Consider the following 25112-nt stretch of genomic DNA (forward strand, 5'->3'; position numbering starts at 1 on the left):
CTTTAAGGTGCCTGAAGCAATGAAAACACATTAAAATGGTTGATGTGATTAATCATATTATTTCAATAGCAATACAATGGAGGATTTCTGTTTGTGTTTTGATCATAAAGCTTCCTTGTGATATCTTTTAAAAGCTATCTGATTTATATATTTTATTAGCTCTTAAATGAGAGCAATTAAATAACAGTCACAATTACTTCATGGTAGAAGAAGTATAAAATATTCAAGAAAGGAATAGAAACATATTCCTCCTTGAGTCTTTCTAAAATGCTCTCTGAACCATTGCTTTACAAGTAGAGCTTTTATTAAGGAAAAAAATACAGTACAATTTCCAAACTGTGATCTTTAATGTTTTTTGCACTTTTATATATGATTCGTGAAAATCATTTGCATTTTCACTTGGGGGCTGGTGGTAATTTAAATGCAAGTGAGAATTATTGTGAGATATATTCAAAAGTTTGCCCGTAGCCTAAAAACTGCTGTTGGCATTGATGAATGACCATGCAGTAGTTTTCAATTTTAGTCTGTCTCTTATCTGTTTCTGAGATATTTGAAAGAATCCTTTTAAAATAATACCGCTAAGCTTTTCAAAATTGACAATTTTTTGGTTGCATCTTTCTTTTGCAATTTCTTCTTCAAATAATATTAAGCACCTAATCAGTGCTATGTTTCAAAAATCACTTTTTCCTCATGGGCTCCCTGTGAACTCCTGTCCCACCAAAATCTTTAGTCCTTTTTAAAAAGTCTTTCCTGAGTTGATGGAGATGGTTGGTGCATTGCTGGATCTCCAGGGAGTTGTTGGGAGTGCAGTCCCTTTAAAGTCAGCACAGTGAGTATCTAAGTTTACAAACTGGTCCACAGGGACTGAGGCTATGAAATGAGTGTGCTTTATAGATATAAAAGTTGCAAGCTATAATACATTAAGGAGACTTTTTGCTATTATATGCCTAGGTATTAAAAATTAATTTGCTGAAAGAATGCCATAGGCAATAAAAAATGTTCAATTTTAGGTGATAATTTCAGAATTACTGTGGCCTATGGTAACTCAGATAACTTGGGGAAATAGAAATATTATTTAATTCCACAGAGAAATTACAGATGTGTAAAGTGTTGAAATGATAATACTGTCCATAATTATGATGTATGATTTACAAACCTAAGGAGGAGATGGAAGACATTTGGTGGTGCTTTCCCTTCATTCATGTAGATTAAAAGAAGGGTTAAAACTCTTTTTTCCCTACCTCAGTGAAAGTTTTTTGGATGCTAGTTTTATCACTACACTGACTGGGTCTGCAGGACCTGCAGCTGGCACTGGAGCCCATGCAGAGCAGGTGGTTTGCAGGAGACTGCATGAACATGTCTTGGACTGCTTTCTTTCTCTTTGCTGGCTCGAAGTTTGATACCTGCAAAGATGCAAAATGGAAAAACTGGCTTGCAAAATAAGATGGTAACTGGATTGGCAGGGAGGTTACAGCTTCATACATGAGAGCATGTCATTTATTTGCAGTGACAGAGTTCAGGACGTGATGAAAAAAGCAGAGAAAATATCAGGCTTTTGTGCAGACCTACAGCTTTGATAGAAAATGGCAAAACATGGCCAAACTGCCCCATGGATTCTGAGTGCTGAAACATCTTGTACCCAAGCATGGCCACCTGCCCAAATTATTCCTGAAGTCTGTAGTTTATGATCTGCTGGAAAACCAGAGCTGTTAGAGCTGTCTAGCTAATGATTGGATGACTGCAGGTGACATTTATATTCCCTAATCCCAAATACTTATCATTGACTAGGAAGACTGCTGCCCTCTGTTATTACATGCTGTAAAATTGCAAGTGTTTATCCTTTCATGTCCTCATTCCTGAAATTCATGCACCCCCCACTTTATCTGATGGTTTCTTTGTGCATCCCACCACTTCCAGAAGAACTGGTGCTGGAGTCCCCAGAGCTCAGGAAGTGACTCCTGGCAATCCCAAGCCATTGTTTAACCAAAGGGGAAAAAAAAGTAAGAATCCAAAATGTTTTGAGAAACAGAGAGGTTTGATCCTTTGTGATGAGAGTAGATAAGGACTTCAGATTAGGGATATTAGGGCAAGTAAATTTTAAATGATAAATGTGATGGGTTTTTAAAATTAATTGCAATGGTGTTCAACAAATGAGCTGTTTGGTTTTCCTGAGGTATTGGTTTAGATAGTTTAGGGGAGGAATTTTGAGCATGGCACCAAGGAGCAAGGGGTCCTTCCCTGCAGGTGAACCAACCTTGCCTGTGCAGAAGGAGCAGAGCTGTCAGCAGGTGTGGGTGGTGGGCAAGCCATGAGTGAAGCACCTTTGCCCTGCTCTGCTCTCACTTCCTGACTATGGAAAGCACCACAGAGTGGGTGCCTCAAGCAAACAACATGTTGCAATAGTCACTAATATGCTCCAGTTGTTTAAGCATCCAGGTAAAATGGACTGCAGCTGCTTCTTTTGCCCACAACAATATGAAGCAGCTGGATAATAATTTGGAAAAATCCAGGGCTATTTCTTAATGTGGATCTGGGATCTGCATATATTTTTTTATACCATGCCATCTTTACTAGATTTGGTTCAGTAAAAACACATTTCTTCCATTCTCTTTGAAACAATGTTTGTATTTTTTTGTGGTTTTCAAGCTGCCATCCAGAAAAGATTTCTTCATCCTCTCAGATGAAGCTTTATGGTGTGGGATCCTGGGCAACAGTATAGAGAAGGGAAATAGCACTGTCTGCACCAGGCAAAGTGGAGGAAAGGAAAATTATATTTTGGCCACATCAAAGCTGTCATGTAATCATCATGCTACTAGCAGAAGATCTGAAATCATCATTTTCTTATTTTTCATTTCTGTATAATAGCAGGATATTAGAGTAGCCAAACCAGAGCAAATAGCTGGCTTTTGTGTTTATGTATTTTACCTGGCTAATTGCAGGAAATTCAATTTTCTGAAAGAGTATGAAAATCTTTACCTTTTAATTTGTATGCAAACTACTTTAGTACTTAAAGCTGCATGCGTTGTTTTCACAAATCACCATGAATCATCTTCACCCAGATTTATACCATCTTGTGTGTATTCCTTTTTTGTCTGCTACTATCAAGTAGCAATTTTGGTAAATGAACCCCCTCTTGGGTCATTTCCACAATCTGGAGCAGAACTGTGTTATCTTTCTGCCTCATTGACTTACTATCTCATTTTCAGTCTCTGAAGAAAAGCTATCTTTTTTCCCCACCTTGCTTATACTACTTTTATGTTCCATGAGAGAAAGCTTAGTCCCAATCCATGCCTTTTAGTGATAAAAAAACAGGCACTAATTCAGTGTTCCATAATATTTTGTAAACACATCCTCAGAAATCAAAGTAATAGCATGCAGAAAAGATTTCAGAAATGAAAGAGGCAAGTATATCAGGAATGCCTTAAAGCACAAAGAAATCAGTCATCTGAACATTTATCCAAACATAATAAAGCCAACACCACAATGAAGTATTCTATTTAATGGATTGTTATTTTTGTTATTTTTATTTAAGTTCCAAGAAAATACTACATTATTCCATACTCTTTGCCATGTGAATATGTTCATATTTTTTATAGTAGCCTGAATTTTAATCAAGCCTCTGCAAAATAAATGAAGTTTCATAAAGGCAAATGAATTTTTTTTTTTTTTTTTTCACAAAGAAGGAATTGAAGCCAAATAAACTAGAGCTTAAATGAGTAGGAATCAATATCACATCCCCCTCCTGCTGATTCTTCCTGCTGGACATTTTAAAGTGCTAACAGTTTGGGGTATGAATTGATTAGAATTTGTGAATAAAGGAAGGAAAACAAAGTACTTCCTGGAATATCTTCTAAAAGGTGTGGAACATGGAGAGCTTGGTGAAAGTCATGTGCTGTGATGTTCTTTAGTAGTGGTGTGCAGAATTACATCTCTAGCTCGTATTTTTATGGTCCTCAAAGCAGGCATAATATTTCTTCTTTTTCATGATTGAAATAAAATGCTACAGGAAAAACAAAGGGAACTAAAAATGTAAACCATGGAATGCTGTTCAGAAGAGGTAATTGTCTCCAGTGATGGATGTGAAGCACATGCATTTTGCAGATGAGTTAAACCCCCAAAGAAACTATTGCATGATCTTCTTGTCTGTTCTTCTAAATGTGCTTTCAATTTTCATATTGCTGATACAAATCTCTTGGGTCAAATTTCGTGTCTTGTCATGTTTTCACAGTAGTCTTTTATGTAGACCCAAGAATTGCAGCTCTGCCTGCTTCAGACAGTTACACTGGACTCAAAATTAACTGCTTCTTGAGGAAGAGCAAAGCACATCAGGGTACACTAGAGTTTTACTCTATGTAAGTAGGGGTGGCAGCCTCCATCCTGCATGTTCAAGCAGTAAGAAGCAAATTTGCCAGAATCAGGCCCATCTTTAGTGAGGCTCCAGTATCCACATCCTATTTCATCCCCCAGTGTGGTCGTCCCTCATAAACAGAATATCCGGCTCATGTGCTAAAAATGCCTCTTGGGAAGGCTTGGACTATCATTTCCTTCAGGGTGGTTGAGTAAAGCTGAACCACTATGAAACACAGAGAGATCTCTGTAGTGGATAAAAGCTCTAATGCCTACAGTACATGTCTTCTCAAGGCCTGTGATATTCTCCTTCCTCCAATCCATTCAATGTTACAGTCTTTTCCATGCAAGTGTGAGAAGCAAAGGAAAGTGTGGAAGTACTGAGTACCTTAGCTTTATACCTTCCCCAAAGGATCTGCACTTAGCAGAATTGGCCAGGATAAGGTGAGTGAGAAATAACAGCTCACCTTTTTTTTTTTTTCTCCTTTTATTTCTAAACTATAAGGAAATGATCTTAGCAACCATACATTTAATGGCTGGTTGTGAATTTGAGAGATTTCTTCATTCTTCCTGAACATCTTTACTAGTATGTGTTCTGCTCATGGTTATCTCTTACTAGGAAGAGATAACACTATGCAGGAGCTGTGAGTTGTAGCCTCAGGATTTACACTAAAGGACACACTTTGTTAACCTGGTTTCATAGGCAGTAGTCACACTAGCAGCTCTTCTCCCTTTACTTAACTGCAAGGGTCTGATGTACCATATGGATTTGAGATTTTTAACATTTTTATGATGTCAAAATTGTTTTGATAATGCCAATGATGCTTCTCCAATCTGTCAGAAATAGTTCAGAGAAGGTTATTATAATTATTGTAGAAACATATGTGCTAATTCTGCAGATGTGTTACAGAGACATTCTTCTGGGTTTGGTCTCCCTTAGGCTTTTGATGATGGACTGAAAGTGAGCAGTTTGACAGGTTTGATGCAGGTCTGATTGAGAGAATAGTTTTCCACATGACCAGTTTCATTACCAGAAACATTAAAAACAGTCTGGAGTTACTGGCCCTAGAGAAAAAAAATCAAAATTAATTACCTAATGTATTTGTTTTGGTAATGAGGAATGTCCTTCCCTCTTGCAAAATGGCTTTTTTTATCCATATAATGAAAGGAGAGTGATGCAGGGCTTGGCTTTATGTGCATGTTTTTGTTGGAGGAGCCCACAGACCTGTTGAAGTGATAATAACACTTTGAGCAGCATTTTGTCATCAAACCTTCTTTCCATCCTTGTCCTTCTCCTTTTGGTTTTGTACTGCTTATAAATCATGGGATAAAATACCTCATTTTTATTTAGAGATATAATTGTGTGTCTGTGTGTGTGTGTACATATACCTATAAAGAAATGTGTGTTTGTGTAGATATCTAGGGCTCAATTTATCTTTTGGATTGCTCAGATTCAAGGGACAATATTATCTTCAGTTATCTTTAATTTTTTAGTAAGTTCCCTTTGCTTTCATTACTTTGATGTAATGGAAGTTGTTTTTTAGAATCATTTGTTGCAGTTACTTTTTATCTCAAATTAAAACAGTGCCCCTTGCTAAAGCCACCCTCTTGTGAAACGGCATTTAAAAAGGATCTTCTTCAAAAGCCTAGAGAAAATAGAATAATCTGTATATTTATTCAGCCTTTAAAATGCTGCTGTAATTTGGAGCAGGAGATGGTTGCTTTTAGAGAGATGCCTAAAAATCAGTGTCACTTTTTCTATTCTCTCACTGTCTAAAGAGGCTCAACAGAAACCACAGCTGTTCAACCCTATTTTTTTTTCATTTCTTCTCATTGTTTTTCTTTTTTGCCCATTGTAATAATCTGCCTTTAAGCACAGAGTTTGACAGCCATGATCTGCTTCATGCTGCTCAAGCTGTCAAGCAGCTTCTGGCACTGTAGGTAATGGAGCTTAGAGCCTGCAGCTCCCTAATCTGAAGTGTCTGCTTGGTGCTTGGGAAAGGATGTCCCCATGTGCCTAGGCAGACTGCAGGTGAACACAGCTACAGCACAAAGGGTATGGCTCTTGAGGAATCTTTAAACCATAAAATCTGTAGCAAAGCTAGCAGTCTCTGATTTTTCCCTTTGAGTTGACAAAGTCTAATTTAAATTAATCTAGTTAAGAACCCCTTACCATTATTAAGTCTTAAGCCTCCCAGTCTCAGCCAGGATGATTATTTAATAAAATGCTTTTTGTTTCTCTAGATTCCAGTCAGAGTGAGTGAATTATTGTCTCTTGTGGAGTTTTTCTAATTCATCAATTCCCAGTCCAAACTTTATACTCTGTCTCCTCCAGTGCTGCCTGCTAAACTTAACCAGCCTCCCCCGTCTTGTGCTCTTACTGATGCCTGTTTATGTTCTTACTCCTTCCCCCTTGGTCATGGCCTCCTGGCTCTTCAGTCTCTGCTCCTCTCCCCTGCCTGTCTCCTGGACTTCTCTTGACTTTTTCTCCCTGACCCTGATTGACTAGGAATGCCATCTGATGCCATGACACTTCAGTGTCAGCCCACATGTTCAGGGAGATGTGATGATGACTGCAGCCCAGCTTAACGTATGTGAAGGCACCTAAGACCAAGAATGAGCACCCACTGGGCCCTCTCATTGCTTGAATTCTTAAAATAGGTTTTCTGTGGCTTTAGTAATTTTTTTCAACATTCTTCATTGTCTGCCAATCTTAGAAATGGATGCTTAAATATTATGTGAGTCTGGAGATCCTGATTAGGTGGTTATATAAAACTGTGACAGAGAACAAAGAGTTGGTAAGTTTAGGTTATAATCACACAATTAAGGAAGGATGGGATTGGTGATGATTTTTTGTTCTGGAACAGCTTTGTCCTGCTGGAGCTCTGCTCTGATGCCCGTGTGTGTGTGACACAAAAGAATTCCATCCCAAAATTTTTTTCTTCTTGTCCCATTTAGGAAACTGCCAGGCAGAAATGTCTACGCCCAGATGCACAATGAAAAAGAGCAGGAGATGACAAGCCCTGTTAATCACAGTGAGGACACCCAGAACATCATCCAGGGTGAGGAGTTTATTGATGATGATCTGGACTCTCAAACACTAGGTAACGCAAGAGGTAACTTCGTTTTTAGCTTATAAATTTTCATAAGTAGTTGATTTTAAATTGATGTTTGTTTTCATTTTAGTTCTTTTTCATTTTCTGTTCAGTCTCAAAAAGATGCAAATGGTAACACCAGTAACAAGGGATTATCTCAATCACCTTTTGGCTTGCTCGAGATACAGGCTAATGTATGGATGATGTGCTATACAGAGCATGAGTACAGACATAGTTTAATGTCAGGAGACTGACTTGGACAATTTTAGATAAATTATATTGGGTAGAATGGGATATAATCTGCAACAGTTGAATTCACTCAATAATCCCCTAAATTAGTGAAAAATTGAGTTCAGGCCAGAAGGATTTGTAGAGTCAATGCTTCTGTGATTTCAGATGGATTGTGTGGAGATCCATTGCTTTATTTGCCTTCATATTCCAATGGCATTTAAAGTTTTTGTTATTAGAAACGTTAAATTTATTAATGTATTAAAAGTATCATAAGTCTTCCTTAATTTAGCTGTTGATTTTCTAGTATTCATGAGGTGGTTATAAAGAATCCATGAGGGAAACTTTCTGTCAGTATCTCAGTGCAAATGATTTCAGTGTCAGGTGGAAGTGTATTTCCTGGCACCCTGTGGTTAGTTTTAATGCAACATGGAGTTCTGATCTATATTACATTGTCTTCAGACTGCTTTCAGGTCACAGTCTGAAAATTGTAGGACAATGTAAATAACACCCAGTTCCATTTCTGGAAATTGGTGAAAATAAATCAGATGATCCAAAGCTTTTGGGATTTGTAGCAGTAGATTGATGGTAAGAAAGGCAATTGTAACATCTTTGTGAACCCCAAGGAAGAAGATGTCTTTTAGCTGCACCTGAGGTAGCCTGGGCAAGATAGAACCTGGGCTGAGGAGAGATTTCTTTATTTTGGGTTTCACCTTTTCTGTTTGTTGTCGATGTCTTTATTTTTATTTGCAGAACTGTTGCTGCTTCTAGGTTCTTGGAGGTGTTAGCTTTGAACACAAGGGAAGAATCCAGCCTCTTGCTTTGCTTTGTGTATTTCTATCTCTTCTCTGGCAACCTTGTGTATGAGTATCACTGCTTTCATTCTAATTTTGCAAGAAGACCTTTGCTGCTCCCCTGACTTTACCGGAGTTAGTTCCAAAAACAAACCTGGAAAAACAAAGTCTATGTTAAATTTGTTTGGTCATCTCGTCTCCAGGGTTTTTAGAGGAGAAGCTGAATGCTAATAAGGTCCTTGCAAACATAGCCATTAAAGTGGAGCATTCAAACACCTGTAGTACAAAAGCATAACTTCTTTTAATGGTAGAAAATCCCTCATGGCTTATTTAAAAGAAGGCAGCTTGGGATGCTACAATAAAGAAATGCTATCCTGATTTGTAACACATATAGAATTAATCTCTGCTTGCCTTGCACTTGTTACTCAGAGAAAACAAAAATCTTCTATCTGAGCAGAGCATTATTTTTGGGCTGAAGAGTACAAGATCATGATGTTCTGATGACATAAGAACATGAATGTGATTTTGAGGTGATTTGTGCTTCAGCCAAGCTGTCTGCAGCAGCAGACTTTCCAGGAGAGTGTAAAAAGCTCATTTTGGTGGATCATAATCATTTGTATATTTCAGCTACTGTAGAGCTTTTAGACAGAAGATGTTATTTAATACATAAAACTACACTCCTGCTCGCTCTACTGTTTTGTTATTTGCAATACTTTCCACTAGCTCCGGTATTGCTCAGTACTGCCAAGTAAATATTCCCGTTAATGATACTCTATTTTATCTGGTTTAGACTATGAGACATGTTATAATCCCTGCTTTATATTAAATTCTGGTTTACTACATTATTTGCAGAAGGTTCCTATGCTATGGAGATCCCTCCTAGTTCTGGTGATCTTTCTCCCTCCCTCTTGGGAGATGTCAGTAGCTGCCTCCGCTCCATGCGCAGCAGGGAGTTACAGGCCTGGGTTTCTGTTTGTTCTCTCTCTTCTCATAACTTTTGAATTTCCACAGTACAGTATTTCCAGACTCACCCATCCACTTTTTTTGTTTTCTATATATTTTATGTTGCCTACTTTATCGCAACCCCCACCTTGGGACTCCTCAACACCATTACCTTGCAGTGACTCCTTCTGGGAGAAGTGGCAACTTGAACAGCTACAGAGTTCCCTTATTGCTGATGCCGGTCAGTGTCCAGTCCCAGGTCAGTGGCATGTCGAATGGACGCCTCAGGTTCCATTCTCCTCCCTCACCTGCACCCCTCGAGACAACTACACCTTTATAAGCCACAAAGAGAACCAACCTATGCTGTCACTGGGATAGAAACCCTAGGAATTCACCACAAATCCACCACCATGAGCAAAAGCTTTGTGCAAAAGTGTGCTGTAGGTACATGGAGCTGTTGCACCAACCTTCACCTGACCTGTTGTTTGATAAAGACACTCTCTTATGCAATTTACTTGTCTCTGCAATAAAAGGGGGATTTATTGTGGAGTGCCTGAAATGCACTAATGTTGGCCTTTTGTTTCTGTATCTCCCTAGGCAATCACTCAGGCGTGGTTTTGAGCATCAACTCCAGAGAGATGCACAGTTACCTGGTTAGCTGATACTTGCAGCTGAACACAAAAACCGAAAGACTCTTCACTGTACCGTTTTATTTTTCCCTGGTGATGTCCCAAAATTGCAAACATGGCTGTAAATGCTGATGGAGAGGAGGTTTCTTATCCGTCCTGTGGAAAAAAGCATCCATCATCAGTTACCAAGGGTGAAGGATTACATGTCTTGTGTTACTCTATGGCCTGGGAACTCATTTCGACTGAAACTCAAACTATGGTAGCAAATTTGTAGCCCTAGGCACCTTCAATGCCACCTTGTTTCTTTTCTGTATATGCTCTATTTCTTTATGTTTATTTTTTAGAATGATTGACTGTAACTTTTTAATTATATTTTTAATTGAGGTATGCAGTGGAAGGCTGGGAGTCTTCAGCCTGAAAAGGTGATTTTTACACTAGTGACTAGACCAGAAAAGATGGTTGATCACAATGACAATTTTTTTAGTAAGCCAAGTGTTTCTGTACTGGGAAAGGACTGAGGGAGAGACAAATGCACTCCTAGCTGAGACCAGCTCTTAAACATGTGTGAGACAATCTAACAAATTTTGGCTTAGGCCCTTCTGAGGATTAAAGGAAGTAAAATATTAATTAGGATTCCTTGTAATATACAATAATGCTCTTGTAAGTGTAGCAAGTCCTGAAAAACTATCAGCAGCAGTATCTCCCCCCATCCCATCACATGTGAAAGAAAAACACCAGCTTGATGCTATTTCCAGACCAGGTGCCTTCACTTGCAGACAGTCATTTTAGTTGCTCTTTTTTTTTTTTTTTTTTCCTGAGTGAGCCCCTCTAGGATGATGGCAGCTGCCAGATGAGTTCTCCTGTTAAACCCTAGGCTGGTGGCCTGTCTCTTTTTAATTTTCCAGAGAGTGTAAATACCTATTTACACAGTTTTCTTTGTATGGTTATTTTTTTAACACTTCCTATAAGGGCAGCTGTGCCAGGTGGGTCAGAGTTCTGCTCTGGGAAGGGCTGGGTAGCGCTGCCATCTCCTTCCCACAGCATCCCTGCTTGGGATTTCCCCTGGCACTTGCCCTTGCTGGTGGGAGTGGGCAAACCCCAACCTGACCTTTTCCACTGGGGTTGGTTTAACAATCCAAAGGGTCACGGGGATGATGGGAAGGGATTTAGGGCTTCCTGTTTCCTTCCCATCACCACAGGGTGTCTCTCAGTCCCTACCACCACTGGCCCCTTTTTCTGCAGGGACAGCAGGGGAAGGGCTTCTGGAGGAGCTGCCTGCAGAAAGGTTTGTGAGTCAGGTCCTTGTTTCCTAATCCCAACTTTGTCACTTGGGTCAGAGTTTCCTAGTCTTGACCTCTGCATGCCTAGGAAATGGTGATGCAGTGAATCCACACTCCTCCAGTCTTTTCTCTGCAGTTTACTTTAGCCATGTAGGAAAACAAGTGTGGTGTGGTGAGTTTAAATGTCTGGCATCCTGTGTGTCACAGCTGCCTGGGATTAGGATGCTTCTCTCAGAAACCCATATAATCTCTTCACTTTTTGCCTTTGATAGAGAATAAATAACTCTGTACTCACTGAATGTCATACTGATGCTAGCGACAGGCTTGCACACCACCTTGTTTAAGAAGGATACAGACAGGGCATCATCTGGAAATGCTAACAGAAAATAATGAAGGTTAGTCAAATAGAAAAGAACTGTCTTAAAATCAGTGTATGCATTGGAATCATTCTTCCATGTAGCTGTGAATACAGAGCATATTATCATCAAATGCAGTGGACTGGGAGGTAGTAACTCAGTGTAGTACTGTAGGCTCTCATGAACCCCATAGGATGTATAAGTAAAGCACAAGAAAATCTAGATTATAAATTTACTGTAAGGAACTAGGTGGAGAAGTCTGAGTGAAGACTCTGAAAAGCACTTGCAAACTGCTCAGGAAAACAATTACAAAAATTGTTCTAAGATTTCTGCCTATTTAGTTGTATAGTGCCATGTAAACCTATTAACAGAGAAGCAATGCCCTGGCTGACTGTTGTATGCCAGACTATGGAAATCCAAAGTTTTAAATGTATCTGAGTCTGGCTTCCTTGAAGAGAAGTGCATATACAAATCATGCTGTGAATTGGAAACTCTTGGAATCATTGCACCAGGGGCTTTCTCTCCTCACCAGCTCTTCTTGCTTTTTCTAGTAGAAACGAGCTGGAGCAGAGAATAAAATAACATTGCAACTATCTTACATCATCCTGTGGAATAAATCTGAAATCGGTTGTCTGTATAGGGCAGGTGAGTGGCAAACCAGCTTCATAGACAAGGAAAGGGATGGAAGCTCCAGCTTGGGGATGTTCTCCCATGGTTGGAACTAGGTCACACATCTAATTTATGCTTTAACAGCTACTTTTATACATTTAATTCAGGATGATTTGTGTCTCTGATCACAGGAGTCTTTTGGAACTTAGAATATTTAACTGCTTGGTACTCTAATTAACACTTAGCACAGTGTAGTGCCTGTAATATTTTTTTCCAATGCTTATTAATTTGATTCATACAGCATTCCTGTGAGGTTGGTTTGTCATGTCTTAAAAACAGTTTTCTACACACATGTTGGTATTGCCATAACTGTATTAATAATACCCAGCAGATAATAAAGGAAGCCTTTGATTTCCTTGCAAGAATAATTTTTAAATGAATTATTTTAAAACTGAGAAAGTATTATCATTTTCTCATTCCTGGTGTCTTGGTTTATCTGTAAATGAAAAGACTCACTAGTGCTAGTTCTCAAATCTTTAGATACACATAAAGAATAAATACCTTTTTATTCTTTATATGTATCTAAAATCCTGATACATGACTATTCAGAAACACAGAACTGCTTCTATGCACAAGTGCTAGTCACACATGTGTGCATGCACACATGCAGTATTTGTACATATTTTAGTTATGTTTTTTAGTGGGAAGGGTGATGTGGTGGCTAAGAAACAGAGGATGACTGTCAGATACCTGGATTCTGTACCCAGACTTTGAGCAAGTTACTTCCCTTGTATGTGCTCTGGTTTCCCCACCTGTAAAATGGGGCTGATAGTAATTACCTACCTCACAGGGATATTGTGAGGCTAAATTCATTATTGTTTGTTAAGGATCATCAGAGCAAAAGAATTTTGTGAGCATAAATTCATGGTTTAACTTTCTTTGTTTCACTTGTAATTATTATTGTTCTTAAAAGTTCTCTACTGAAACCAGCTGCAATTCTGTATAAATGTAAAAAATGCATAATTCAGAAAAGGTGCATCACTGGTAAAAAAGAAAAAAAATGGTAGTTTTATTTCAACACTGCTATTGGAACATACTGTTATGTGGTAGCACTGCAACATTGGCTGTGAATTTGCTGTTGCACACTAGTATTGTGAACTCACATCTCTGCATTGTTATTTGATTGAAAACCTTATAAAAATGGATACAGTAATATTTATCAGCACTGATATTGAACTATGCTGAATTTAAAAACTGGCAGTGTACTGGCCTCATTGGCCTCTTTTGGCCTTCTTAAAATCTGATGTATTTGCAATTTCAATAACACTCTGTACTTTTCAGAGTGCTCCAAGCAGTATGATCTGAAGCATTCCAACAGAACCATCAAGATTTACAGCTGTTATCTTTGCTTTCTCTTTTGACATTAAATGTTTTATGTGGCTTTGGAACAGCCCATCCATATAAAATGCTCAGAAATGCTCAGAGGACATTTAGGGAAAATGCACACAGTGTTAATTAATTTTTCAATAATATAAGCAATATAAACTAGTGTATATTTTTATACTCTGTTGAAGAGGGTGGTGGAAATGGCTGTGAAGAAACAGATGGCCTGAGGCGAGATGTTGTTGTTTTCCACAATTCACATCCAATTTCTTGGAACTCTTTTATGATATTCTCATTGAATTAAATCCTTCTTGATGCATTTTCTTCTTTCAATGACTGGTGTAATGAGGAGTAAGCTGTTTATTCATATAAAGTAGATGATTTGTTAACTGTCCTGTAGAGAAAGACAAAACATTGCTTTGCCATGAGTAGTTCCTAGTGCAAAGCAGGTTTCATCTGACATGATTACCATGGTTAGCTGAGTTTTCAGTCCAATGAGACCTTCCCTTAGTGGGAAGACTCTACTACTGTAAGCTGTATCTTTAATAGAGATTAATAGAATGGAAGTGCAGTCATTTCCATCCTCCTTACACACATACATGCTAAAAATAATGTGTGAGAAAAAGAAGGTCCTTGTAAGAAATTAAATACATGCAGTAGCTTTTTGATGATGAACCAGAGGTTCTGATAAGTTTTGAATTTCTAGTGTTATTTCAAGTCAATATTTCTAAGTAGATAGAATCGATGACAATTTCAGTCATAGATTTTTTTCTATGTTTCCTATTAAAATGTTTTGTAATTTTTTCATTAATGAGACTTCAGGGGAATAGAGAGACTAAACATTTTTTTTCATTGCACAGTCCCTGCCAGTTGGAGTTATTGTAGTTGTTTTATTGTATATTGACTGATACCACTACATTGCTTCCATATTCATTTTTATTTCAGCATTTTAGATGAAAGTAAGTGCCCATTTCTCTCAAAATATTGGATTTCCACCAGGACAAAATTTATAAGCATTTACCTTCATATATCTTGATTTTTGAGATGCAAAAGTTTGTTTTATCTTTTAAGTCCAGCCAAAAAGCTGCTTGCTGGCTCATTTTCTCTGTTTTAGTCCCAGCTGCATACTGCTTTTACAACTTTCTTCAAGAGACTGGCACATAGCCAGTACTAGTCTGAGAAAACCTAAAACCTTCATTAGAATGGTATTTCATTGACTATAAGTAAGGTCTGCTCAGACAATTATCTTAATGTTAAGTTTGTATTTTCGTGTTCTGTATTTCCTGTCAGCTTCTTAGCATTTGCCCTCTCAGTGCCATTTAAATGCATTTTTATTCCTGTAATGGTTTTGACTTATTTTTAGACTATAATCATCAAAGTGACAAATAACTCAGACCCCTGGTTAGCTTTTGCAATTAATAGCCTAACCCTGCAGTCTTTGGGAAATGGCAAGCTGTGCCCTCTCAAATTCATAGTCCCAAGCCAGCCCTTGTCCCCAGCTGATCACCTCAGCAGCATTGCCTCCAGCTCTCTGTGCCTGCTCGGACTGGAGGGGGTGCAGAAGGGTTGCTCCATGTTGAGACAGCCTAGAACAGCCCATTTCCCAAATCTGGATGGGAATGTCATGCAGAAAAGGTTCTTATTTGTTCCTTCTTTTCAAGTGTGTTGCATAAGCAGAGAGAGTGCAGGTTATTGGGGAAAGAAGAACCTGTAATGATACTTCAGGCTGCTCTGGAGGGTAAAGAATGCATCCTCTTGGAATATTTTCCCATTGAAATTGATATGTACAGCAAGTTAGTTTCATGATTTTTAATATGAGATCTCATTTCTGTAAATCTTCAGTCCCAGCTTTTTTCCTCCTGTTAAATGGAGTAGCAAATTACTTTAACTGTGAATTGTGGAGCCATGTATGACTTCCATTCTTTTCATACCTATTTTTTTTCATATGTGAAGCTTGTCAGCATTACTGTTTCCAGCTAGTTTATATGCTGGTAGCTGAGATGATCTTCTGTAAAATAGTTTTTAACATAAGAAATACTGGAAGGCTTAGAAATATGCATTCTGCAATACAAGGACATAGCTGTGTGAAAAAATCCTTATCAAAGAGCTGTTATGATTTGCATTAAATACTTCTTAGTAGTATCTCTAAAAATACATACTCTTATTTGCCAACTCTTTGCCTCTCTTCCTTCCAGATTGATTTTCTTTCAGAACATTTACTAGCCCTGACAGAGTGCATTCTTTCCCTTACACAAGTAATTTTGCTTAATATTTTTTCTTTGCAACACTTGCATTTCACACAAGCTTTGTCTGTTTTGATCAGCCTTGATTTCTGAGTTTCTGTAAAATTTGCATCTTTACACTGATTACTTGCAATACAGTGGACACAAAGCCCTGTTAAGCAGCAATAATACAAGCAGCAGTACCTGGCACTGCTTAAATAATATGCCTTTTTTGCACATTTTTTAATGATATAATGAGTATATTAATCACCAGGAAGGCCAGGCATTCCAAATAACTTTCTTAACATGTCTTAAAATTTCTATGTTATTTGTTGCTAATTTTAGCCAGCTTTTGATACTTATATTTAGTTCTTACTGACAGTGTCTGCTCTTGCAGATCAAAGCAAATGAATTGGCTTATTCGCTTTTTAGAAAAAGCATTAATTCACACTGCTTATTGATTAAAAGAGGTTAAAAATGAAATCTTTCTGAAATGGTGAAAGAGATCCTTTTAATGAGGACAGCTCATACAGGAGAACAGCAGGCTTATATCCATGTGGCTTTTGAGATATTCTTGTTATGGATTTTGAATAGAAAGGACTGTGCAGAGGAAGCGTGACCTCAAACAGCAGTAACAGGCACGTTGGCAGCTTGCAAATGGTAAAACTTGTCCAAATATTGTAATACACCACATCTATGCTTCAGGTTCACATTAGGGCTTTTAAATGGTTAAAATTACAGAATATCTTCACAAACAAACTGCCCAGTGAATTGCCAAATTCATTGGCTCCATTTACTTGTAAAAACACTCCTCTCTTTGGGGTTAATCTTCTGAGATGCTGAAATAGCAAAGTAACTGTTCATGAAGTCACCTGCATGGTTTAATGCTTCCAAATCTTTGCAAGTAGCTTCTAAATCTAGGGGGAAAAAAAAGGCCAAATTTCCTCTCTTTTCTGTTTCTCCTCCTTCCCCCCCACCCCTGTTTTGTCGTCCTTTTGTTCTCTTTCATTATTGCTGCTGTTTGTGGCTCTGCCTTGCCTGGCTTCTCCAGATGACAGTTTTCTACAGTTCACTTTTTCTTCCTTGCTGTTTGTTCTCCTTTATGTTACTGTCTGTGTTTCTATTTGGATATGCACCCTACTGTGTCCCAACTGATAGCAAGAAGAATCACAATCTTCCCCATCCCTGCTTCTCCTCCAAGCTCTGCTGTATTGTGTGAGTAGATGAGGGTCCCTGTGCTTTGTGTCACTGCAGTCCATCCTTCCTGTTTCTTTCCCACTTCAGTATCTTTTAATCCTTTAAGCTCTAATTTTGGCTTTCATTTTTGCTGAACCTTTCTGGAATTCTTATCTTTTACTTTTCAAGAACTTCTCTCAGAAATTCATCCCACAGAGCACATGCTTCTGGTTTGAGATGTGGATGAGTATTATACTCCCTGAAAGAATAAAAACCAGCATTTCCTCTCTCACCAGTGTATATATTGGTTTTGCCATTGGTCTGTAGTAAAATTATGTATTTAATTGGCAAAGATGGTTATCTGTTATCTCCCAGATATCTTCCTCTGCCTCCTTTTGGGTTAATGGCTGAGACATGGTGTTCCCATGAGTTTCCTGGAGCACAGCAAGGGCTGGCTTTCTTTGCCAGCCTTGCAGTCTGGCAGGTACAGAATTGCAGCAGGGGTAGAGCACCTTGCCAGACCACTGGGCTGCATTTGTATTTCAGTATGGGAAATACTGAGACCCAAGCTGAGACACAGCCTTTTAGAGAAATTTTTACAACCCAAAGCTGAAGAATAGGTGAAGTAAAGAGAAATCTTTGTTAATAGAGGGTCAGGAGCAATTCGACTTGACAGGTTTATGGTTCTGTATGAAAACTTTCCTAGAGGGTGGGGAAAATGGCTTGGATTCAAGTTCCATAAAATACAAATTTAAACAAAGTCACCAGATATATTTGGCAGAATGAGCTGGAGGAGCTTGGAGAATGTAATGGGAGTAAGATCATTGAAAAGCCCAGCGGTACCTTGGAAGGGTACAGCCTGTCTTAGGGAATGTAAGTGAGAGAGATGTGGGAGGGAGGGGAGAACAGGACTAAATAGGACAAGGAAAAGCAGGGGGAAAGTCAGAGTTACCAGTGTGTTTGGTTTTTCCACGTTGTTTATTTTGTTTAGGTTAAGTCTTGAAGCTTACTTTGCTTTGTAATGGCAACTATTTTGTTTTGTTGGTTGCATGCAGAGGCTTTAAACCATGAGTCTAAATTGCAGCACGAGGAACATGCCAAATTATCACCATCTCTACATATAATTTAAGACAGATCTGACTTGCAGCAACATCCCATCTGAGGTGCATGGAAAAGATGTTGCTTTCAGAGCTGAGATATGTGTGTTCCAGATGAGTGGGGGTCATTTGCTAATGGTGCTCCTCCCTAGCACAGCACTGAGCTAGGAGACAAGGGAAAAGAATTATTTTATAGAGTCTGTCTCTTGCATTTATACTGTTAAAATGTAATTTGCTAAAATGCCTGTATGAGTTGTAATTTTATAATGTTTAAAGAGGATGAATGGAGCTGGTGTAGTATTCCTGAGGGTAAACACCAGTGATTGGAGTTTACTGAACATGTGACTAGAAATTTTAATTTTAGGAACAGAGAGTTCCTCCATTTCATATACACACCAGGCCTTTGAGTACAGATCCTTTTTTTCATTTGTCACTGACAGGCTGTGATTTATTTCCTCATGGGTGTAAAGTCATGGGTTGTGCTTGCTACAGTGCAGAAGGCTCTGAAGGGAAAACATAATCAAATGGAGAAGTATACTTGAGTTCTCCTCTCTTGATCCCAGTCTTCTCTGAGTTGTTTTTCTCTGATTGTCATTCTGTCAAAAAACTGGGTTGATGTTAAAAGGTGATTAACTAATTTTCATCCTCTTCCCTATGGCTGAGGAAAAATAAATATCAGAAGTTTGCAGAGGAATAGCAGGTTGGAAGAGGGTGGGGAACTTGATCATCTGGCAGAGTGCTTTGGGAAGCTTCCACTTTTTTTGTTTTACCTCCCACTTATTTTAACAAGTATGTACAGCACCTGTGATTTATCTTTCCATTAAGCTTTGATAGGTTTCTTTGTAGAAGGTGATTTTAAAGAATACCACCCTAGAGCATTGCAAGTGTAGATTTAGGAGGCATCAGGTATTGCCCTTCCTCACCTAAATGAAATTAACTTGTTGTATTAACTTGTTGTATTTATGAAGCAGCACTAGGAATATTGCTTCATCCTAGATTGGAGGAATATTTGGAGAGATGAGAGTTGGAATGGGAGAATTTTCCTTTTTCATAGCAAAGTATGGAAGCCAGTTTATTTACAGTGCATCTGTGGCTGTCCCAGCACAGGCGGGTGCAAAGTCTCTTAATCCAGGAGCGGACAGATAAATATAGATTTTGCTGACATTACCCATGAAAACAAAACAGGAAAAAATGGTAATTAAACCAAGCCTAAATAATATTTTGTGGCTATTTTTTGCTGCAGCTCTTGGTAAGTATATGAAAGGCTGTAAAATAAAAACTAGACTTGACATATGTCTCGTGAAGATTCACAAAGCATGTCTCGCTACCCTGTTGTTAATGTGAAACATCATTTGTTTGGCATTGCAGGGCCAAATTCTACCCTAATTTATGTCCTTGCAGTTCCACAGACATTATCAGTTCAGCTTTGTGTTACAGAAGAATTTCATCCACGGTGAATTTGGAAAGCAACTGCAGGTTAAAATTGGTCTTCTCAATGCACCTGTTACTCACAGGTTACTCATTGATTTTAGCCATAATTTTCTTTCCCATTGCTAGCATGAGAGTTCTTGGATAGGTGTAAGCTAATTACAACCAAGGTGGAACTGAATTTTATGACTGCTTGATCAGCAAATGCTTAATATTTGACCAGAGGGTTATTCCACTCCATGTGAAGGTTCTTAGCAGTTACCAGTATGCTATAACCCCTACCTTTAACACACCTGGCTACACAGCCCTCTTCTTCTGCCTTTGCACATTTGTGAAAACAGAACATGCCTTCTCCTAATTTTGTTTCAGGTGACCTTGACTTTAAGCAGGTTTCTTTGTATACAGTAACAGGGCTCAAGTGAAGAATGAAATAAATCCATAATTGGTGCATTGTCAAACATGGGGAAAAGTGTTATTTGTATATTTTTGTAAATATGTAACATTTAATGGCAGTTTTGTAGTGACGTGCTGTTTTTGAGAAAAGGAAACAAATATATGTTTGAATATGCTTGACGTAACACTTAACTGTGATTCAATTGCACAAGTAATAGCTTAATCAAAAAGTCTTGTGCAATATGTAGTGCACACACATAACCAAGTATCTGTTAGCAATCCACAAGCAAATTTTTGGCAACTTTTACCAATGGAGATGAACTGTGCAGTACAGATTATCACGGTCTCTTTCAGCTTCCAAACATGTAGCAGGCAAACTACTGTATACGTACCTGTGTACTCCACTGCATCCAAAGGTATGCATTTGTCCTGAGAACCTGCACTCCAGGTTGTTCTTTAATAAAATTTGGTTCTAAACTATCGATTGCTTTGTTTTTCTTTTGAAGCTTCTCATGGGGTTTTTTGGAGGGGAAACAGTTTAACCAGTCCCCAGGGTTTGTGTGTCTGTATTTAGCAGCAAACGACTCAATTCTGCCACACTGAGCTCAAAAGCTGCAGCAAACCTTCATTCTCCTCCTCTTTAGCCGCTCCACTTCGTCCTACACTGCAGCTCGCCTCCATTCCTAGGGAAAGAGGGAAAAGTCCTTTTTCCTTTCCCTGGGAGGTGTCTGCAGTGTAGCTGGCGGAGGGTGACATCCCGTGGTCAGACGGAAACCCTGCAGCGGCTCTTCCCTAAGAGTTTCTGTCCTGCCAAAGAATTCCGCAGGTCTCAGCCTTCATCTCCCTGTGACAGAGAGCCATCAACAGAACAAAGGTGTGTGTGCTCTGCCCCTCCCGTGCCTTTATTCCAATCTCTTCTCTTCTTTTTATTAATTGCCCTTCCTTTATCTCACTCTTTTCCTAAGGAATTGCCTGTGCTGGAGAAGCTGCATTCTCTTTGCAAAATTGAGGGGTCTGCAAGTCAAACTTAGCCCTTAAGCTGGATGTAGCTGTGTTTATTTTGTTGACTCAAAATAAAACTGAGCTACAAGCTATATTCAATCATTTACAAAGCCAGGAAAACCAAAATCCTCAGACTCAGGCCCACTGGACATGCCCGGCTTCTATGTATAATATTTATTTCATCTGCCTACAGTCTTTGGAAATGAAATGCAAAATTATAGTGTATTTTTATAAAGTCTTGACCTGAATGTCCTAAAGATTTTCTCCTACTGGTCCTGGCAAGTGCTCTCTGTCTTTGCAAAGGTCCCTGAATTGCTGAAGTCAGAAAATGCCTTGCATCCCTACAGACTGGGCATTCCTTCCTGCTTCAAAGTTTAGAGATGAGCTGCTTTTGGTGTAGCTCCTGTTTTCAGCCTGGATGGTTTCCTGAGAGCTGCTTGCTGCTGTGTAGCTTGGTACCTTCCCAAGGAAAGTCTGACACTGGTAGAACAAACACTTGCTGGCTCTTTCCACTGCCTGTTGCCCACAACAGGGAAGAACAGAGGTGTTGCTCATTGTTGTGGATGTGCAATGTGAAGTTTATTAAACCTCACACTGGGCTAAAGCAGCACCATGAATTATTACTTACCAATTTTTTAACTACCCATACACATTTTATAGACTGCAATGAAGTTTTAATAGGATCACAAATGGATTATTTATTCACAGAGTGGATATATTTGGAGGATCTAAAGATGGATAATTAAAAAGAAAAATAATTCAGACCAGATGAAACTGAATTTTCTCAGTCTGCCCTAGTTCAGCACTTTCTCAGGGTGCCTGCTGAAGCAGCTGGCAGCTGGAGGAGCACTGTGGTGTGGGCAGTGGCACACCATGCTAAATGTGTGGCTGGATGCAGGAATGAAGCTTGAGGCTTCCCCTGCTTGAACACTGCAATTTGTTATTTTAGGTTCACTAATCCTATACTGTGCCTAGCTGAGGCTTTAACTGCAGTTTATCTCTACAAAAGAAGACTGCTGGATCTCAAATGACATCTCATTTTCCAAATTTAGCGCTCTGATATAAATAAAAGCAAAACTCAAAGAAATGCTAGTTATTTTTAATGATGTTCCAATAGTTCTTTCCAAGGAAAGCTCCTGATTTGGAAGGTCAGGAGTGAGAACAGACACAGCCAAGCTGTTCCCATAAATGAGGCAACAAATAAAATTTGCTAATGTCTAACCTAAAGGGCTACTTTACTTCAGAAACTGATTTCCATGGGAAAAAAAAAGACTAATTGCTTCACTTCTGTTTCCTTTGCTATTGTCATCAAAGTCATATTAATTGCTATCCTATTTTGAAGCTTAACTGGTTTCAATATCATCATAAGTCATGTCTGTCTAATAAAACTTCTGAGGCATAAACAACAGGCAATATTTTTTCCTGTTTTCCATTAAGACACTGATTTCTTTTCAATTTTTTTTTTTGGTGTGATTTATGCCTTGAAAGATATTTTGTTTTCTTTTGGATCCAGCTGCTGTAGAGAAAATGCACTGTACTCTGACCTTCATGGTTTTCAAAAGCTGAAGCAAAATAGTACAAATGCTGCACAGTGTATTTTGAAAGTGGTAAAAGGATCCATTCCTGCCATTACAGCACCATACCAAAACCTGACTTCAGAAAAAATTCAAAATCAGTGATACATGCCAAAAACAGGCTAAATAAATAAAAATTCTAAGGAAAAACTCAGTGAGAGCAATTAACAATCTATTTAAAAATTTGTAATTAAACCAGGAATTAAGCTTATGGTCAGCTCAGGACCATGTAACTGCAACTCTTACAAAATCTAATATGAAAATTGTTCCCTTGTAATCAGATTACCCTTGATAAGATTTAAATTTTTTTGTTATCTAATAAATTGTGAAGGAATACTTTTGCATTACCTTATCTTAAAAGAGAGATTCTTGCTTTAGAAGTCAAATTGAAAAGAATATGATACACAGCTTTATAGAAGGGAATGTTTTTGTGACTGCTGGTGTGAAAAAAGAAAAGCATTTTTCTGTGCAAGAGAACAGCTTCATTTATCAGCAGTAATATGTCAGGAGAGCAGGGGGAAGCACACAAGGACACTTAAAGAGAACACATTTCCAGCCTCCCTGGAGCTGGACTTTTCTGTTTTGAAGCAGGGAGCTTTGTGTTTGATAGGTTTAAGTAATTATCTTCTACCACAAAATTTGTTTATTGTTTATGGGCCCATAAAAGCTTTTAGCATCCATAAAATTCTGTGACAAGTTCTGTAGCTGAATTGGGCAGTTATTTTGAACCTGATAATTGATTTTGATACCCTCAGTGTTTGTACTATTAGTGGCAGGGACTATTTTGTTTTCCCATTTTTATAACCTGTTAACACAGTCCCCTCCTCATGATTTTTTTTTCCCACCAGAATGACCTTATTTTTGTTTTTCCCTTGAACTTCACTGTAGTATGAACAGGATTTTTCCTTGTCTGGAGGGATGCTTGTACCATCTCCCATAGGGTTTATCTATGTATGGCAGTCAGAGCCATTTGGATAATGTTGTACAGATACACAGGCAGGAGACTGAGACACCAGCAATGCAGGTGGTTTTCTTTTTCTTTCCATTTGCTTCTGCAAGTCTTGTGAATCAGACAGAGACCAGAGATACTTGCTGCCTTTTAGACCACAGCATTATGAAAGGTTTATTTTTTGTTGTTGCTGTTTTTCCTGTTGTGTTTTTAGGTTAATTTTTGTTTGTTTTCATTTATTTTTTGTCTTTAATTGTTATTATGCAGTACATGGACCTACCTATTAAAACTCCACTCTGATCTTGGAGGCTGTAACTGCAGAAAAAAACCCAATTAACTATTCTAGAATATTGCTTCCCTCAGTTTGGGAAAATGAAATGTATGCTTAAGCCTTCTACTTTATAAATTTGGTAATAATTGTGGTGTAACAGGAGCAAGAGCAAAATCTAAGAAAAGCAGCAAGGAGTAATTACAGCTAAACACTTCTCAATCTCATCTGTCAGTCATCTGTAAGAAATTGCTACATTCATCTTTAAGTAGCCTGGTAATCAGCTCAGTTCAATTTTAATCCACTTTCATTTCTTAGAGGTAATTTTTAATGTTTTACATATTGCATAATTTAGTTGTGGAGTTGCCATCTAAGCAAACTGGTGCAGAGGCAACAGGCAAGCAGGAAGTGCTGCTGTGAGCACTAAATACATCAAATTCCACATTTCCACTGCCAAGAGAGTCCTTGGGCTGCACTCAAGTTGCAGGAGGTCACTGCTCAGATAAATGAGGTACAACTGATACCAAAAAATACTCATGATAATGTCCAGACACTTTTCAACTGACTGGCACAGGAGAATGAATGGATCTCAGCTGAGTCTGTATTGGGAGAGCTGCTCAGGTGCCATCTCAGCACCTGAAGGTGCTCCTGGAACTGACAAACACCAAGGAACAACACTGCAACTGCTTCTTCTGACAGGTAACTTTATTAATAATGGTCTCGGATCTGTCGCACCAACAGGTGCCAGTCTTTGTTCACACTTTGCAAGACTTTCTGAAGAATAAACTAGAAAGGCATAAAGTTAGTTGAAGCTACTAAGACACACATTTGAAGGTGGGTCTATTTTGGACTTTTGTTTTTTGTTTTTTTTTTTTTAACAGAAGTGTCCATGAATGTGTGTCAGAAAGAACTTAAATACACTGAGAAATACAGTAGAAAGGCTATATTTACAGTCAGTTATAATGGGCACTGCCAACATATCCAATAACAAAAATAAAACAAAACCTTTTCTCATGTTTCTATCGTGCTTTTTTTCACAGAGATTTTTTTTAAATATGATTTTGTTTTTTAAAAAATACAATCAGGAAATAATTACATTCTTATGAGAACATTATCATACAACACACATCCTTGGCCAATTAATTTGAAAGTGTCTAACAAAACTTGATACTAAATTAATAATCTCCATTTGAAAAATCAAATTGCCACAATCATCTCATTAAAAAAAAAAGCCCTTGATCCCCTAAAGTTACGATCTGGGTTTTTTATAAAAAAAAGCATCACCCATTAAAAAAAACCAAACAAAACAAACAATTTTAAAAAAGCACCTGGTACAGTAA

The 25112-nt window shown here is 38.3% G+C and overlaps 1 protein-coding gene across 1 annotated transcript in view; it reads left to right on the forward strand.

Annotated features, from left to right (window-relative positions):
• The window catches only part of SORCS2 (sortilin related VPS10 domain containing receptor 2), a 536027-nt gene extending 515566 nt beyond the window's left edge, over nt 1-20461 (forward strand). Inside the window, exons 26-28 of the mRNA XM_030239088.2 lie at nt 7306-7451; nt 9586-9665; nt 10004-20461. Of these exons, the coding sequence (XP_030094948.1) occupies nt 7306-7451; nt 9586-9665; nt 10004-10027 (250 nt within the window). The 3' untranslated portion in view covers nt 10028-20461. The remainder of the gene's footprint in view (nt 1-7305; nt 7452-9585; nt 9666-10003) is intronic.
• Nucleotides 20462-25112: the final 4651 nt, after the last annotated feature.

The sequence above is a fragment of the Serinus canaria genome, chromosome 4, assembly GCF_022539315.1.
Source record: "Serinus canaria isolate serCan28SL12 chromosome 4, serCan2020, whole genome shotgun sequence".
Taxonomy (NCBI): domain Eukaryota; kingdom Metazoa; phylum Chordata; class Aves; order Passeriformes; family Fringillidae; genus Serinus; species Serinus canaria.